Below are 15,286 nucleotides of genomic sequence, written 5' to 3'. Positions count from 1 at the left end.
TCAAATTGAAAAACTAGGATGCTGTATTTTATCATGAATGAATTGTAATGAATAAATTATAATAAAATGATTCATAATAAATGTTGAGGACAGAGCCCTCCAGTCACCTTCACACAGTTTTCCCTATCTTCCATTAACAGAGATAGGGAAAGTCCAAGAAAATAAATTTTCCCATTTCATAGAAATCACGCCATATGGCTGCAATTGTTTTCTCTATCAAGACCACAAAACTAGTAACTAAGTCACTCTGAAACACTCATTTAAATTTGCCTAACCAAACTTTATCCAATCCAATACCGAGATACATTTAGCCTACTTCTCTGCTGTAACTGAGCACAGGTTATGAACAAGGATCAATTTCCTGATGTTATTTATCTTGCAATGTATTTCTATTGATGTGGTGGTGACTGGCAATACTTCTATGGTTGTTCTGCAGATGTTTTCTTTTTAACTTAATTTTTAATGCTCCAAGTTAACATTTGAAATTGAAGCTGATACTATCAGGCTACATACATTTTTTATTAAAGCTCCAGGTAAGAAATAAAATTGGTTTGGACAACAAGCTAAATAGATACTTGAAAGTGAAACAAAAGAGAAACAAAATGTCACAAGTTTATATAGCTCTCAATTTTTTTTTAATAATAGACATTAACAAGTAGTAAGTGCAGATGTGATTTTTATCATGGAAACAATTTCTGAAAAAGACTACTACTGAAACAACTACTATTCACATACTATACTAGTTCAATAAGGATATTTTACTATGTACACCCAACATGCCAATATGTACAATGTGTATTGTACGTTCCAGGTTAACTCCCACACAAATTCTAAGTTTTTTTTATATTTAACAAGAAAATAGACATGAGAGAGATACTTTGAGATACTTCTCTTAATCTGTTTCCTTCATTTCTCGAACTTAACATTGGATTTAATTACCAGGCTTAACAAAAAAAAAAGTTTCCAGTTTCTTGGCTAACAGGCAAAAATCAAGTACAAATAGCAAATTGTCAGCAAATGTGCATATCCCTATTGTATGTTTACCTGTGTGCATGAACAATGCAAGCATGAAAGCCTGACATGTTTTTCTATTGCCCATACTCTATGAAGCCTTTTAAAAAAAAAAAAAGAACTGCCGTGTAGTATCTCTATAAACTCAAACCACCAATTTTTCCAAGTCATTGCACCTCCATAAAAACAGTTCTCCAGTTAACTCGAACTTTTGCAGTTCTGCCATTTCCATTAAATACATAACTGATTTTAACTGCCACATTTTGTCCAACATCCAAAACATAACTGACTGAAATGACCCAACCCCTAAAAATACCTCCTGCAGGCAAAAATCCTTGATCATTTCAATGAAAAACAAAGGATTTTCAGAGAAACCAGTAATAGAAAAATAAAGGAGTTACAAGACTGTTTGGCAATGACAACTATATTACGCTGACTGCCTGTAAAGACTTATAAAATGAAGGTCCAGAAAACCATTTCCACTTATTTTTAAATTTGAATTTTCTATTTTACAAAACAGGTTGTTCGCACCAAAAATGCATACTTTGTGAAATACATATATGCCTCAGGAGGAAAGAGAGGCACAATGCCAAAAGGCCTTGAGGACCCCAGGGAACCACTTTCGCTTACATTTCTTCTAAGGACTCTTAATTTACATAATAGACCATCATCAATCAAAATTTCCCGCTTTGAAAAAAGTAGGTATGTTGGCTTCTTAGTTTTTCATAGACCTCAGATTTAACTTTGCATTTACATAGCAGCAACAGACTATTATTCTGAGATATTTCCTTCTATTGGCATTTTCTCTGCAAGAAATCCTGAAAAATACTTACGACTATAAAAGTCCAGGGAGTAATAAAGGCTGTGAAGTTGATCAAACCAGAGAATGACTAATTCAGTACAAACAGAGACAGAGACCACCACACACAAGTAAGTTTCCAGTTGTACCCTAGAGTGGTTATCTAGGAATCCTGGTCACCTTACAACTCCTACCCATTTTACTGCTATTCTAAAACTACCATAGTACACACAGAGTCACTGTGAGGAAAGGAAATAACAGCTTGTAGCATACTGGAAAGTTAGCAGAGATAAAATTCTTAGCATCTATCCTTACAGACCCAGTTAGCCACTGGAGAAGGATGGCCCCTGTTATTTCTATACTTGTAATCTTTATTTTAAAGCTAGTATCAGATACTTTCTTTAGGCATGTAGGCTCATTTCATCCTGGCCAGGCTAAAGGAAATGGTATACATTTGGTGAAATCTGGCTTCACCCTGATTTACAATTCATGGGAGTGAGAATCATAGCCACCCACTACAGAAGGGTGGAGCTAAGCAGCTATTAAAGGATACTTCCTCACCACAGAGTCCAAGTCAGTTTCTGCAATAAGTTGGGTAGACTCTCTGCTACCCGACTGGTTAGAGACAGTTAATATTACACATGCTGCAAATATTGAAATACAACACAAAACATTAAAGATGAAATTTTCACTTAAAGTTTCCTATTTGTTGTTGGTTTCAATCAAAATAATTTAGTTTAAAAATATATAGTCTAACAGAAATCATCTAGGAGTCAAACACTTACTTGATTTTAGCAATGCAGCAAGTGTGTCTAAAGCAACCCTGTCAACATAACAAGAGACAAACAACAAAGAACTAGTAAACTTAATCTACAACATTGTAAAGCCATAAAAAATATAAGCAACTGACTTCCTGAGCAACCATCCCAAAGTCTACCTTGATTGTGTTAATATTATGTAGGCTTTTCCTCAAAACATTTCATTTTATGTCATGCATCTCTTTGAGATTTGAAAGCAGATAATGTAAATTAGAAACAACAATATAATGGTTCCATGAACTTTAAAAACTCTTACAAAGATGATACCTGCAATCTCAAGCCCTATTCACATAACTGAACATTATAAAATTATAGATTATTTTTAAAGGATGTTTTTAATGTTTGAAATGTAACAAATTACTTGCGTAACACTATAATACACTGTTTTAGCAAAATTGATGGTTAAGAAAACTGGTTATAGATCAATATTCTTAATTTGTTATTTGTATATTTCTATTAAGCAAATATAAAATAACATTTCTACATTATGATAGGCCCTTGCCTATTATTCAGAATGTAAAAACTACAATCTTTTTAACCTCTTCACAAAAATGGGTAGACTACACCTAGTCCTTGACTAATAGTAGTTACAAGCTAGAAAATCCATGCTCAAAAACATCAAGGAATTATATTCATACATTATAATTTTCTTGGACAAAAAAAAGGAATAAATCATTTGTATAAATCAAAGTAGTCTGTAAAAACTATATTCACAAGAACTGTATTCATCTGCATTAGGTCTAAAATATAAAACATACTTGTTACATGCACAATTAAATTAGTATGTGCCAACATGGTTATTTGGTATGCAACTGAAGCCTCCTGTTGCACAGATGTGCAATTCAAAAAGAAGGTAAATTACAAGGAAAGAGTGGTATTAAAATAGGCACAAATTGATGAGATAGCATGATCCAGAACTATTTTTTTGAGAAATCTAATGTTAAAGGCAGGCCAGCTTTTCTATTTTTACCTAAGATTCAGTAACAAACTAAAGAATCAAGGAAGTATTATTATTTGAGAGTGCCACTGAAAGTTTCCTATACATATACTAAATTGCATGTTGCCTTCATATTATGTGTCTTTGCCCTAAAGAAACTGCATATTGTAACACCTGAGATATGAGGATCAAGCATTATCCTTTTGCTTTTTAGTTTATATCTATTTAACTATAATAGTAACAGCCTGACTACCTATCAACCCCATGGCTCTCTAAGATGACACGGCACTCTATCAAGAAATATATTTGCAATGTGTTTGCAGAATAACACTGAAGCAAAACTTCAAGAAATTAATGCCTCAAAATGTTTCAAGTGATCTGGGGAAGGCCACGAGCAGTTTTTTATATGCAGGAGTGATGCACAGGTAAGAGACAATTTCTATACCTTACCTGGCATAATAACCAGGTATTTTAATACCATGGCTTGGAAATAGGTGGTATTTACAGAATCCAAGGTTTAGGGGTTTTGTCCCAGCATTTAACAGTGAAGTCTGAAGGAGAATTTGATTAAAAAAATTCTTCCTCAAAAATAAATTTTAAAAAGCATTTAAAATTTTTTGCATATTTTTTTTTAAAAAAACCTTTTACTCACTTCATAAGGCCAGTGTTCTTTTTACTAAAAGGACCAATGATCTTAAACATCAGTTCCACAACTCCATTCTTCCCCAAGGATACTGCATTTACAGCTGAAAGGAGTAAACATTGGGAAAAAAAATGGTAGAAATTGAAATATTTCTAATTATAGTTCTTAACCTATTTGGTTTTAGCAACCAAAATACAGGCAAGTAAATATACAAAGTGGAGTTTAGATTATGACCATTATTGTGCTTAAATAAGACAACAAAAATGGCTAAAGCAGCTCCTAGTTCTTATTTTGTTAATGTACATACTTGATACTACTCAAATACTAACCATCCCTTACCCCTTCTTAAAAAAAAGCCATGTCCCAAGTTGTTACCTTTACAAAATATTTCTGGTATTTACTAGTATGCTTTGAAATAAAAACTACACTTATTTATGCAGGTGAACACACATTTACTGATATAATACTCTTATTTGTTTGTTCATTTACTGGATCTCCAAATTCAGTAGTCTGTATATACTACAGCAACCAGGGCTATCATCAGGGCTTGTGGGTTTTGGGAGTGGGTTTTTTCTTCTTTTTTTTTTTTTGTTGAGGAGAGGTGGGAGTTGGGTATCTGAATGGGTTTGGTAAGACATCAGGAAGTGCAGGCAAATGTTTCAGAAAAACAGAAACTTACTGACATCATCTACTTTAGAGAGAGAAGATTCACTTCTAGGAAGGTGCAGGAGAGTAGATACCACATGGGAAAATATACAGTGGCACAGGCAGAGGCATGGTAGTAATCAAGAACACTGAAGCCTCTCCCAATTTTTTAAGACTAACAACACCAGAAGTCATTATTTTCAACATATGCTTTCACCTCCTTTTTTATCAAGATGTACCATAAAAAGTTTTCCTTTCCTCAAGTTTATGCTTTGTCAGTTAAGAAGCTATCTTCCTCTTAGCACCAGCAAACCTACTAGGCTCCACAACTAAAGGGGTCCTTCAGCAACAGGACAGAGGCCTCCTGTTGTCAGAAGCCCAAATACTAACAGTATTGGGTGCCTATACATGAACAGCAAGGCTGTTCTGACATGCTGTAGTTACAGCGCATCAGAGCAGACTCAATTACTCGAGTCTGCTGAAGTGTGGTAATTACTGTGTTCCAGGGAACTCCAGTGTCTCATGTATTAGCGTTCCTATGCTGAAAAATGGTGACTTGCGCTTTAGTTAGAGCAGCTCTCGGAACCACTCTAATTAAAGTGCCCCGCCCCACCACTACCAGAGCACATGTATTTCTATCCCAGTACCACCTAGTCTCTGTATAAAAAGATTAGAATTACAATATAAAACCTGCAGCTGACAGCGAAGTGGTAAATTACAGAAGTAAAAAAGGGGTTAACAAAGGACCTGTGGTCTGCCCTGAAGAAGGTACAGAGTGTATGTACTTATCCTCAAATGTGATGCTTAGTGAAGAAACAAGTGATACACAAACATAAGTGCACAAAAAACTGGTTCATTTAAAAAAGATCTCTCTACATGTGTATCAAGAGGGCAATCCAGGAGGAAAGAACTTATTTTAGTAATCATACATGAAACAGTAATTCAACTTTATTTACTAACGACTTAGGGCATTTCATAGATTTCATAGACATTAGGGCTGGAAGGGACCATGGAAGATCATCAAGTCCAGCACCCCTGCCCAAAGGACAGGAAGTCAGCTGGGGTCATAGAATCCCAGCAAGATAAACATCCAATTTGTTCTTAAAGGTGTTCAGCGTACGTGCTTGAACCACCTCCGATGGCAGGCTGTTCCAGACCTTGGGAGCTCGGACAGTAAAGAAATTTTTTCTTATGTCCAGCCTGAAACGGTCTTGTACTAGTTTATGACTGTTCGACCTTGTCATCCCTTGGGGCGCTCTGGTGAACAAATGTTCCCCCAGATACTGGTGGTCACCCCGATAAACTTATAGGTGGCCATCAGATCACCCCGAGCCTCTGCTTTTCCAGGCTAAAGAGCCCCATGGCTCTCAGCCTGTCACCGTAAGGTCTGCTTTCCTGACCTCTGATAATGCGCATGGCTCTTCTCTAGACTCTCTCAAGCTTCTCCACATCCTTTTTGAATTGTGGAGCCCAAAACTGGACGTAATACTCCAGCTGCAGCCTCACCAAGGCCGAGTACAAGGGGAGAATGACGTCCCGGAATTTGCTTGAGAAGCATCTACAGATACAAGCCAACGTTTTGGTTGCTTTACTAGCCGCAGCATCACATTGCAGGCTCATGTTCATCTTGTGGTCAATGATGACCCCCAAGTCTTTCTTCTGTAGTGCTATCCAACGTAGCACTGCTGAGCCTATAAGGATGTTGCAGGGTTTTTTCCCCCCAAGGTGGAGAACCTTGCATTTTTTGGTGTTAAACACCATCAGGTTATCGTCTGCCCATTTGCTGAGCTTGTCCAGGTCAGCCTGGATCACCTGCCTGTCTTCTGGCATGGATGCTTTGCCCCAAAGTTTGGCATCATCGGCGAACTTGGCCAGTCCGCTCCTGACTCTAACGTCCACATCATTAATGAAGATGTTGAACAATATGGGTCCAAGGACAGAGCCTTGGGGGATCCCACTGGTCACAGGGCACCATGATGAGTTACTGCCATCAGTTACTACCCTCTGGGTCTGACCACGGAGCCTATTTCCCAGCCAGTGGATCATGGTGGACCCAAAGCCACAATTGGCCAGTTTCGCCAAGAGGTGATCATGGGATACCAGTTCGAAGGCTTTTTTGAAGTCAAGATATATAACATCAATCTCTTCTCCCTTGTCCAGGTGATAGGTCACCTGGTTGTAGAAGGAAATGAGATTGGCCAAGCAAGACCTACCCGCAACAAACCCGTGCTGGCTATCCCTTAGGATGTTGGTGTCGGACAGTCCATTAAGGATGGCCTCTTTCATAAACTTTTCTAAGATGTTCCCCGGGATAGAAGTCAGGCTGATGGGCCTATAGTTAGATGGATCCACTTTCCTCCCTTTCTTGAAGATAGGCACCACATTGGCCTTCTTCTAGTCTTTGGGCACTACACCAGAGCACCAGGAGTTTTCAAAGATCCGTGCCAGGGGCTGGGCTATGATGCTTATCAGCTTCTTGAGTACCCTGGGGTGTAGATTGTCAGGGCCGGCTGACTTGAAGGTATCCAGCTTCTCAAGATGTTCCTTCACAAGGTCAGCATCTCCCTCACCTGGAACTCCCTGTCCCATAGAGGGCATGGGCGTCCCATGGGACTGATGAAAGACTGACGCAAAGTACCTATTTAATAGGTTGGCTTTTTCCTGGGCGTCAGTTGTTCCATCTGGTTCAGCAGGGGTCCAATGTTGCCTTTGCTTTTCCTCCGGCTCCCCACATATCTGAAAAGGGACTTTTTATTGTCCTTGATGCTTGAAGCTAGTTGGAATTCAGTTGCAGCCTTGGCTTTCCTGGTTTGCTCCCTGCAGGACTGGACCAGCGCAGAATAATCCTCCCTGGAGGTGAATCCCATCCTCCATCCTTTGTAGGCCTTTCTTTTTAGCCTCAGGAGGTCTACTAGGTCCCTGGAGACCCAGGGGGGCTGCTGTGCCCTCCTGCTGCCTTTCCTCTGAGATGGAATAGACTTAGCTTGTGCACTGAGGATCACTCCCTTGAGAAGCAACCACTCTTCTTGAACTCTCCTCTCCCTGGAGTCATGGTCTCTTAGGGCCTGACTGACAAGCCTCCTGAGCTTGTCCAAGTCAACTTTCCTGAAGTCAAGGGCTTCTGTGTTGCTGACTGGCTTGCCAGCTTTATGGTAGATGGTGAAGGTGATCAGCTTGTGGTCACCCAGCTTCCCATCGATCACTAGGTCACCAATTAGGTCATCCCCAGTAGCCAGTACCAGGTTGAGCAGCGCTTTGCCTCTTGTTAGCCCATAGACTTCTTGAGTCAGGTAGAGGTCATCCACGCACGAGAGGAAGCTTTGCGACCACTCAGATTTTGCTGAGTGATCCTCCCATGGGATGTCCAGGTAAATGAAGTCACCCACGACTTATACATCTGTTCTGGGAATAAGAAGCAGCATTCACTCTAAGCTGCATGGCATGAGTGCACCTGTGCAGCCATGCACACGGCACAACTTAGAGGGAATGCTGGTAGGGAGGGGTTTAATTAGAACAGCTCTGAGTGCCTCTCTAATTAAAGCACCCAGAGCAACTTTTATACATCAGCATCCCTGTGCTTAAAAATGGCAGCAGGGATGCTTTATCTAAAGTTTGTCCAATGAGCTTTAGATAAAGTGCCCCCGCTATCATTTTTAAGCACAGGGATGCTGATGCACAAGATGCTGGAGGTTGCTAGAGAGTGGAAATTACCAAGGTCCAGCAGACTTGACTAATTATAGCACATCACAGCTGCCTCACTGCTCATGTATAGGTGCCCCTAGATTCTCTCTCATTAATAGTAGTATTCCGGATACTCCACACATTATTATCCCCAAGGAGATTACAATCTTAATAAATAAGAAAAAGGGGAAAGAGGTAGACAGACTCAGTGACCTCTCCAAGGTCACAGAGCAGGTGATACTGGAATGGACCCCAGATCTGAGTCATTAGGGTATCCTCTACTAACTTCTCCCTTTTAAAGCATCATATAAAGTAGATTACTATAAATAAAACTGTCATTAAACATGCCACAACTTCATGGGTGCACAGTGGCTCATAAAAGCCATGCTGCAAAACAAAACCTCAGATTAATTCCTTTTGAATACTATGCCTTTGTTCCTATGAGTTTGTTAAAATAAGCATTTGGAATGCAATGCAAAATTTAAATAAAAAAAAAAACCAAAAAACTAAAACCAGCCATGGCGACTCACTCCTCAGAATGAGCCAGTCCAAACTGATAGCCTGATCTTGCAATACTGGCACAGTGAGCACTGCAATGTTTTCACCAAAAGCCAGTGATCCAAGTTTCTGCTGCCTGTAGACCAGGGGTGGGCATAATGCGGCCCGAGGGCCAGACCATTCTATCTGCCCCAAGGGGATCCTAAAAAATTTAGAAAATTAATATTCATCTGCCCTGGGCTGCCTGTCATGCGGCCCTCGATGTCTTGCCGAAACTCAGTAAGTGGCCCTCTGCTAAAAATAATTGCCCACCCCTGCTGCAGACACTCTGAAGCAGACTATGATGGATGCACAATACTTTATCATAGCATTTCCCCTGATAAATGTTCACAGTCAGTCAGTAAAAGTTACTAAAGCAAATACAAATGCTCCCTAAGGAGAAATAAGTGATATTTTTTAGCTTCTTGGTTAAGATTTTAAAATCAGCAGTAATTATGAAGTAGCAAGGTAATTTAAAAAGGCTGCACTGTGAGCACATATGCAATCAAGAGAATGCTTATCCCAATAAACGCTCATAAATAAGACAATTAATTTATCAGTACTGTTTTAAAACATTTCACATCGGCATTCATACAAACTGCAAAAGTTGGCAAAAAGCTCCACTGAAAAAGAATTGATTAAAAAATTAAAATTGTAGGACACAATCTAATAGTACACAAAATATGCAAACATGCAGACTATAGCCGTTGCTACAGTTTTTTTTAATGCAAAAGGATATACATTGTTCAGTTTTCAGGAAGCACTTTATTCTAATCATGTTATTGTAAGCAAATATTTATATCCTACATTTTAAACATTGCAGGATAAAGTATTTGATATTGTATGGAAAAATAACTGAATGCTCTGCAATACTTACAGTTAGTAGAGTAAACTCGTAGTACTTGGAGACATGGCAGTATTAATCTATGGTTCTGCAAATTCTGTTTCACCAAATTCAATGATATGTTTAAGGCCCCATTAATTCTGGCTTTAACGCCGAACTTTTTATCTGAAACAAAAATCAACAAAAAGTCTGAATTTGATTTTGATTTAGCCAAATGGGGGGAAAGGGGAATAATGTAAATATATTTAAGTTTGCTTAAAAAGGTAGAAAGATAAACTAGTGGTTCATCTTTTACCCCTTATCATTCTCCCCTTGTCCATTCCATCACTTCCTTAATTTAATTTTTCCATTCTGGTCAACATGATTACATTTACTAATTCTGAATATGCTTAAATCCAACCTGAGAAGTTCAGCAATTTGAAGTCAGGTCTTCTCTACTTGGCTGGACACTCAAAAACTGAGGCACCTGCATTAGTAGTCCCTTTACAATTTAGATCTTTAATATCTGCATCTCTGTTTACTCATAATGATAATGAAAGCAATTATCTAGTATTTGTCCTGAAAAAATATTCTAAAAAAGTCAGTTATACTAGTTGAAGAATATTAAGTGGGCAAAATATCAACAGTTAAAATGCTGATTTACCTCTACTGTGATTACCTTTTGGACCAATTTTTGCAAGAAGGGAATGAAGTTGCACCATTAATTCCTCATTTGGTGGAGAGTCTTTGCTGGCACCCAAAAGCAACTGCAACAAGGTCTGTGTCCCCCCTTTAGAAACTAAAATGCAAGCTCTGCGACCACCACCTTGAAATTAAGACAAATAAAAATATAAAAATATTCAAAGAATATTAAGGTATACAAGGTCAGATACTCTTTGGAACAGAAGCTTTTTCATCATACCAGCTTGAAATCGAAGCACTTCGTTGGCACTATACATTTAGTAAGACAAATGATTCAACCAATTTTTATAAATATTATACATGAACTAGATTTTCATTATTTTTAATCTCAAACAATAAAGTCGTATAAATCAGATGTCTTAGGTATACTTTCATTTGAGGCACTAATCCATAGAAAATATAGGCACACTATCAAATTGCCACTTGATAAAAACTTACCAACAGATACTAACTCAATGAGAATACTTAATATGTTTAGAGTAGTCTGAAGATCTCTGGTATTCTGAAACGAAATAATATTCTGTAAGTTTCAGTTTCAAATACTTCATACTACACACATATTTATCTCTGTTGCATTTGTGAAGCTAATATTTTTTCCTCATAGAACTAAAATAGGGCTATGTTTTCATGCTTGCTCTCTACACCTCCTCGTGGCCTTTGAAAGTCATTATTTTATGCCTAAAGAAAGCAGGTGTGATTTTCTACTACCCAACCATACCAGGTTTTGAAACACAAAGCCATTGTGCCCCCATACACACCTTCTTTTACTCTGAAGACCCTACTTATAAAGATTTTGCTTTAACAAAAACTTCAGATACACTACAGATATTTGAGTCACATGCATCGTTTTAATATCAAGAGAATAATAAGTGGCAATTGAAATTGGAACTGAGATATATGTCAATCAAATCACTTAAATAAGCTTTTAGATCTTGATTTAACAAGGTATCTAAATAATATTCCTGTCTGCCAGTTCATAAACAGTTTCTTTGAATTTTTCAAGTTTGCCATGTTCTTAAGCACTACTGAAGTAGGACTTCTAAAGGTACTTCTCAAAACAGAACTTGCATATTATGAATGTAGGTGGGCCGGGAAAGAAAGCCATACATAATAATTTAAAGCCCAATATTTATACTCTGCATTATATAACTCACACACAAATAAAGGGCATCACCTCCAAAGTGGAGAGGATAACTTCTACTCCTGTGGAACCTTTGGCAGTCATTTCCTTCCTGGTTTTTTCTGAAAGTAGAAAGACCATTTTGCTTTTAATGGCTTTGCATTACAGGCATTTGATCAGTTTTCTGTGTAGAAAATGGATACCACATTTAGGAAGTCTAAACTATATATATAAAAAAAGAAACCCATAAAGAAGGGGTGAGTAAAATGATAAAAATATCATTAACATTTAGAGTGAGCAAATTGATTTAGATGTGAAAGTTAGATTATGCTTTTAACTTATTCTTTGATACAAAATTTAAAAGAGCTTCTGTGTTCTAAATTTAGAAATGTTTTCAGTTTTCATACATCACTCCAGGACCCATTTTTAACTTGGGCGAACCAACTTAGTGTGGTGTATGAATAACAACCACAGTGTGACCTTCATTTAGACTGGTAATCCTAAATGATACTTTGCAGCAGGGATGCAGGTATCATTTAAATGCTGACAGTCCTCCAAAGTCATCTTACAATTTTCCTCTGGTATCCAAAAGGGCATACAAGTATTTCCAACTGGATGTACCACTAGCAAGTGCAGCACCAGTGAGGACAGAGGAATTGAAGTCTGATTTTGCAGGGTAGCTACACATACCCAAAGGAAACTAATGATGCAAAGCTATTCAAGTGAACGTCCTGACAAAGTGTAACAATACTTCCATGAACTGTGCCACCCAAAGAGGAAGGGGAGCTAGGCTTTATGCTATGCTCTGGCCACAGCAGCTGCCATCTCCCATGGGTGACAGACAGGGCTCGGGTACTGCTGGGGGGCACAGGGGGCCGCAGGCCCTGATCCCTGGTCCCATAGCCCTTGCAGCTGGGCCCCCCCAGGGAAGCAGGGGTCAAGGGTGAGAGGCACTGGCAGGCCTGGGGGGGTGGCAGGACGTGGGGTGGGAGTGAGGGCACAAGTAGGGCTGAGAGATAGGGGGCTGTGGGTTAGGAGTGAAGGGCACCAGTAGGGCTGTGGATCAGAAGCGAGGGGCACTGGCAGGGCTGGGGTAGGGGTGCTGTGGCTTGGGAGTGAGGGACAACGGCATGAGCAGGGGCAGAGCACCAGCATATCATGGCTGCTCGGCGCCACAAAACAAGTCGGGGAGGAGGGAGCAACAGCTGGACCTCTGTCCTAATGAATGAAGGACAGGGAGATTTTTCATGATTTAAAAATAAATAAATAAATAAATAATATATAGGTATCTAGAATGAAATGTTATTTTAATGAGTGTGGCACTGGTAGGCTTCCAAATTCCTTTAAAAATGTAAATATAACAATGAAAGATTGTTTTTATATACATATACATACACACACGTGTGTGTCTGTGTGTGTGTGTGTGTGTGTGTGTGTGTGTATATATATATATATATATATATAGTGACTTTTCATTTTAAGTGCAGAAAAATATGGATTTGGGGTGTTTTAATCAGAGAATTTGGGATTTTTATAAGAGAATTTGGGATTTTAAAACACAGAAAACCAGGATCCCCAGCAATTACCATTCTATGAAGTTGGTATTATTTCTATAACATCTGTTTTTATGTCCCTCAGCAGGAGTCCAGCTTCTCCATTTTACTTACATTAATGTATAGACATATTAATCGTTTCTGCCTGACTTCACCCAAGTTTCTAGTTAGAACAGGTATAGTCAGTTGTTCAACCAAAATACTCATCTGGTTCCTACTTTTATCAATGGTGCCAGTATCTATTTCCCTTCTAGTCTCTAGAGTTCCTTTCTCCCTGAAGAAATTCTCATTAACTCAGTTTTCCTCTTGTCATATCTGTATTCCCTTTATGGAAGTTTTTGGGCTTCTCCTAATTTTTTCTCCTGGTTTCCTACTTTAAACTCCTATCAATCCTCCCAAACTTCATACTGAAAGGCTATTTACCTGCTTACTCAAATGGAGCTTATTCCTTTTAGAGGAACCATGGATACACGCTAATGACCAAACAATCTCCAAGACTTTTTGACATTGTCAGTCCCCCAGCCATCTGATCTTCATTATCTTGCCCCTTCTTTTCTTGTAACACGAAGGTTCCCACTGAAAATCACTTGAGCTTCAATTCTTTTAAGTGTCTTTTAAGTATCAGCTTTTATAAAAATTCTCCATGTTTTCTTCCCATTTTTTCTTCCTTCCACTTACTCTCTGAGATTTTTTGCTACCCATACAGTTACTCAGAGATTATTTTTAAATCTACCCATTTCTGTCTACTTAAAATACACACCAAAAAGGGTTACAGTATTGCAAACAGTTTAGTTTTACTGAAACATAAAATCCGCAGAGCATAAGAAGGGGTGGGGAAAAGTACCTAACAAACTTCCACACCACATTTTTTCATATAAACTCATATGTATAAACGAGTCAGATACGACCCAGTTACATATTACTTATAAAGCAAATCCTAAACCTCTGTTCTCTGCTGCCACCTAGCCACTGTTTCAGAAAACAAAAGAAACTTGAAAGTTTACATTAGGATAAAGTCAATTACTAATCCACATGCCAGTGATTACTGCAATTAAAATCAAAAGCCAGACTAGCCAGTCTAAGCCAATCATAGCCAGACTAATGGTTGAAATGCAACAATTCTAGTATACACTTTCTAATTTCTTATACCATACCAACTAGAGGTGCACTGATACACTGGTCTGATATTGGATTGGTACTGATATAAAGAAAATTTCCTATATTGGATATCGGTCCAATAATTTGGCCAATAAATGCCCATGCTGCGTGCAGCCGCAGCACAGCACAAAGCAGAGCCAACAGCATAGAGAGCTGCCTCCAGCTGGTAAGTTGGAAAGGGAGGGGTGTGGGGGGATAGATCCCGTCCCCTCCTCCTGCTCCTGCAGTAAGGGAGGGAGGGATCAGGGGTAGGTACTGCCCAGGGGGGCAGGGACATGGGACAGAGGTGTGGCTCACATGGGGAGGGAGGAGGGAAGGGGTGGCTCCCACCCATGCTTCCACCCTGGGAGGGCAGGGGGAAGGGGTTCCCCAGGATCTGCACGGGGCGGGCGGGAGGGCTGGAGCACCCACTCCAAGCCCACTCTCGCCAAGAAGAGCCCTGTGCAGCACCAGAAGAGCCTCAGAGTGGGTGCCGGAGGCACTGGGAGGAGCCTGAAGCCAACCCATATTTTGCTACAGCTCCGCTCCCAGCCCCATGCCACCAGGTGCAGCCTAGCTCCACGTCCCACCGCCATCCACGCACTGGGAAGAGCTGAGGCTGAGCCAGACAGCTGGCGTCACATGGCTGGGAGTGGAGTTGTGGCGAAACTTGGGGTGGCTGCTGTCCCTCCCAGCTCCACTGGTGCCCGCTCTGAGCCCAGCCCCCGCCGAGAAGAGCCCAGTGCAGCGCCAGCTCCAGCCCACCCACCCTCCACAGATACAGGGGGGGCACACCTTGCCCTCGTGGGGTACAAGCAGTGGCAGGAGTTGCCCCCGCATGAGCTGCACCTCCATCCTGCCCCCCATCCCCCTGGGTACC

At 39.8% G+C, this 15,286-nt stretch overlaps 1 protein-coding gene across 8 annotated transcripts in view; it reads right to left on the bottom strand.

Moving 5' to 3' along the window:
- Positions 1-15,286, bottom strand: part of AGTPBP1 (ATP/GTP binding carboxypeptidase 1) — a 122,664-nt gene that overhangs the window by 64,509 nt on the left and 42,869 nt on the right. For 7 of the 8 annotated variants that reach the window (XM_090038627.1, XM_090038626.1, XM_090038633.1 and 4 more), the window contains exons 5-10: positions 11,771-11,838; positions 11,035-11,098; positions 10,559-10,720; positions 9,949-10,080; positions 4,218-4,311; positions 2,596-2,633 (exon numbers count right to left, since the gene is read on the bottom strand). In XM_090038627.1, coding sequence (XP_089894753.1) covers positions 2,596-2,633; positions 4,218-4,311; positions 9,949-10,080; positions 10,559-10,720; positions 11,035-11,098; positions 11,771-11,838 — 558 coding nt within the window. The remainder of the gene's footprint in view (positions 1-2,595; positions 2,634-4,217; positions 4,312-9,948; positions 10,081-10,558; positions 10,721-11,034; positions 11,099-11,770; positions 11,839-15,286) is intronic. The other variant, XM_090038632.1, reaches the window with a different exon arrangement.

This window comes from Crocodylus siamensis, chromosome 3, assembly GCF_052110815.1.
Source record: "Crocodylus siamensis isolate JL-2025a chromosome 3, ASM5211081v1, whole genome shotgun sequence".
Classification (NCBI taxonomy): Eukaryota; Metazoa; Chordata; order Crocodylia; family Crocodylidae; genus Crocodylus; species Crocodylus siamensis.
The sequence above is the reverse complement of the archived record's forward strand: the minus strand, read 5'-3'. Positions and strand labels throughout refer to the sequence as shown.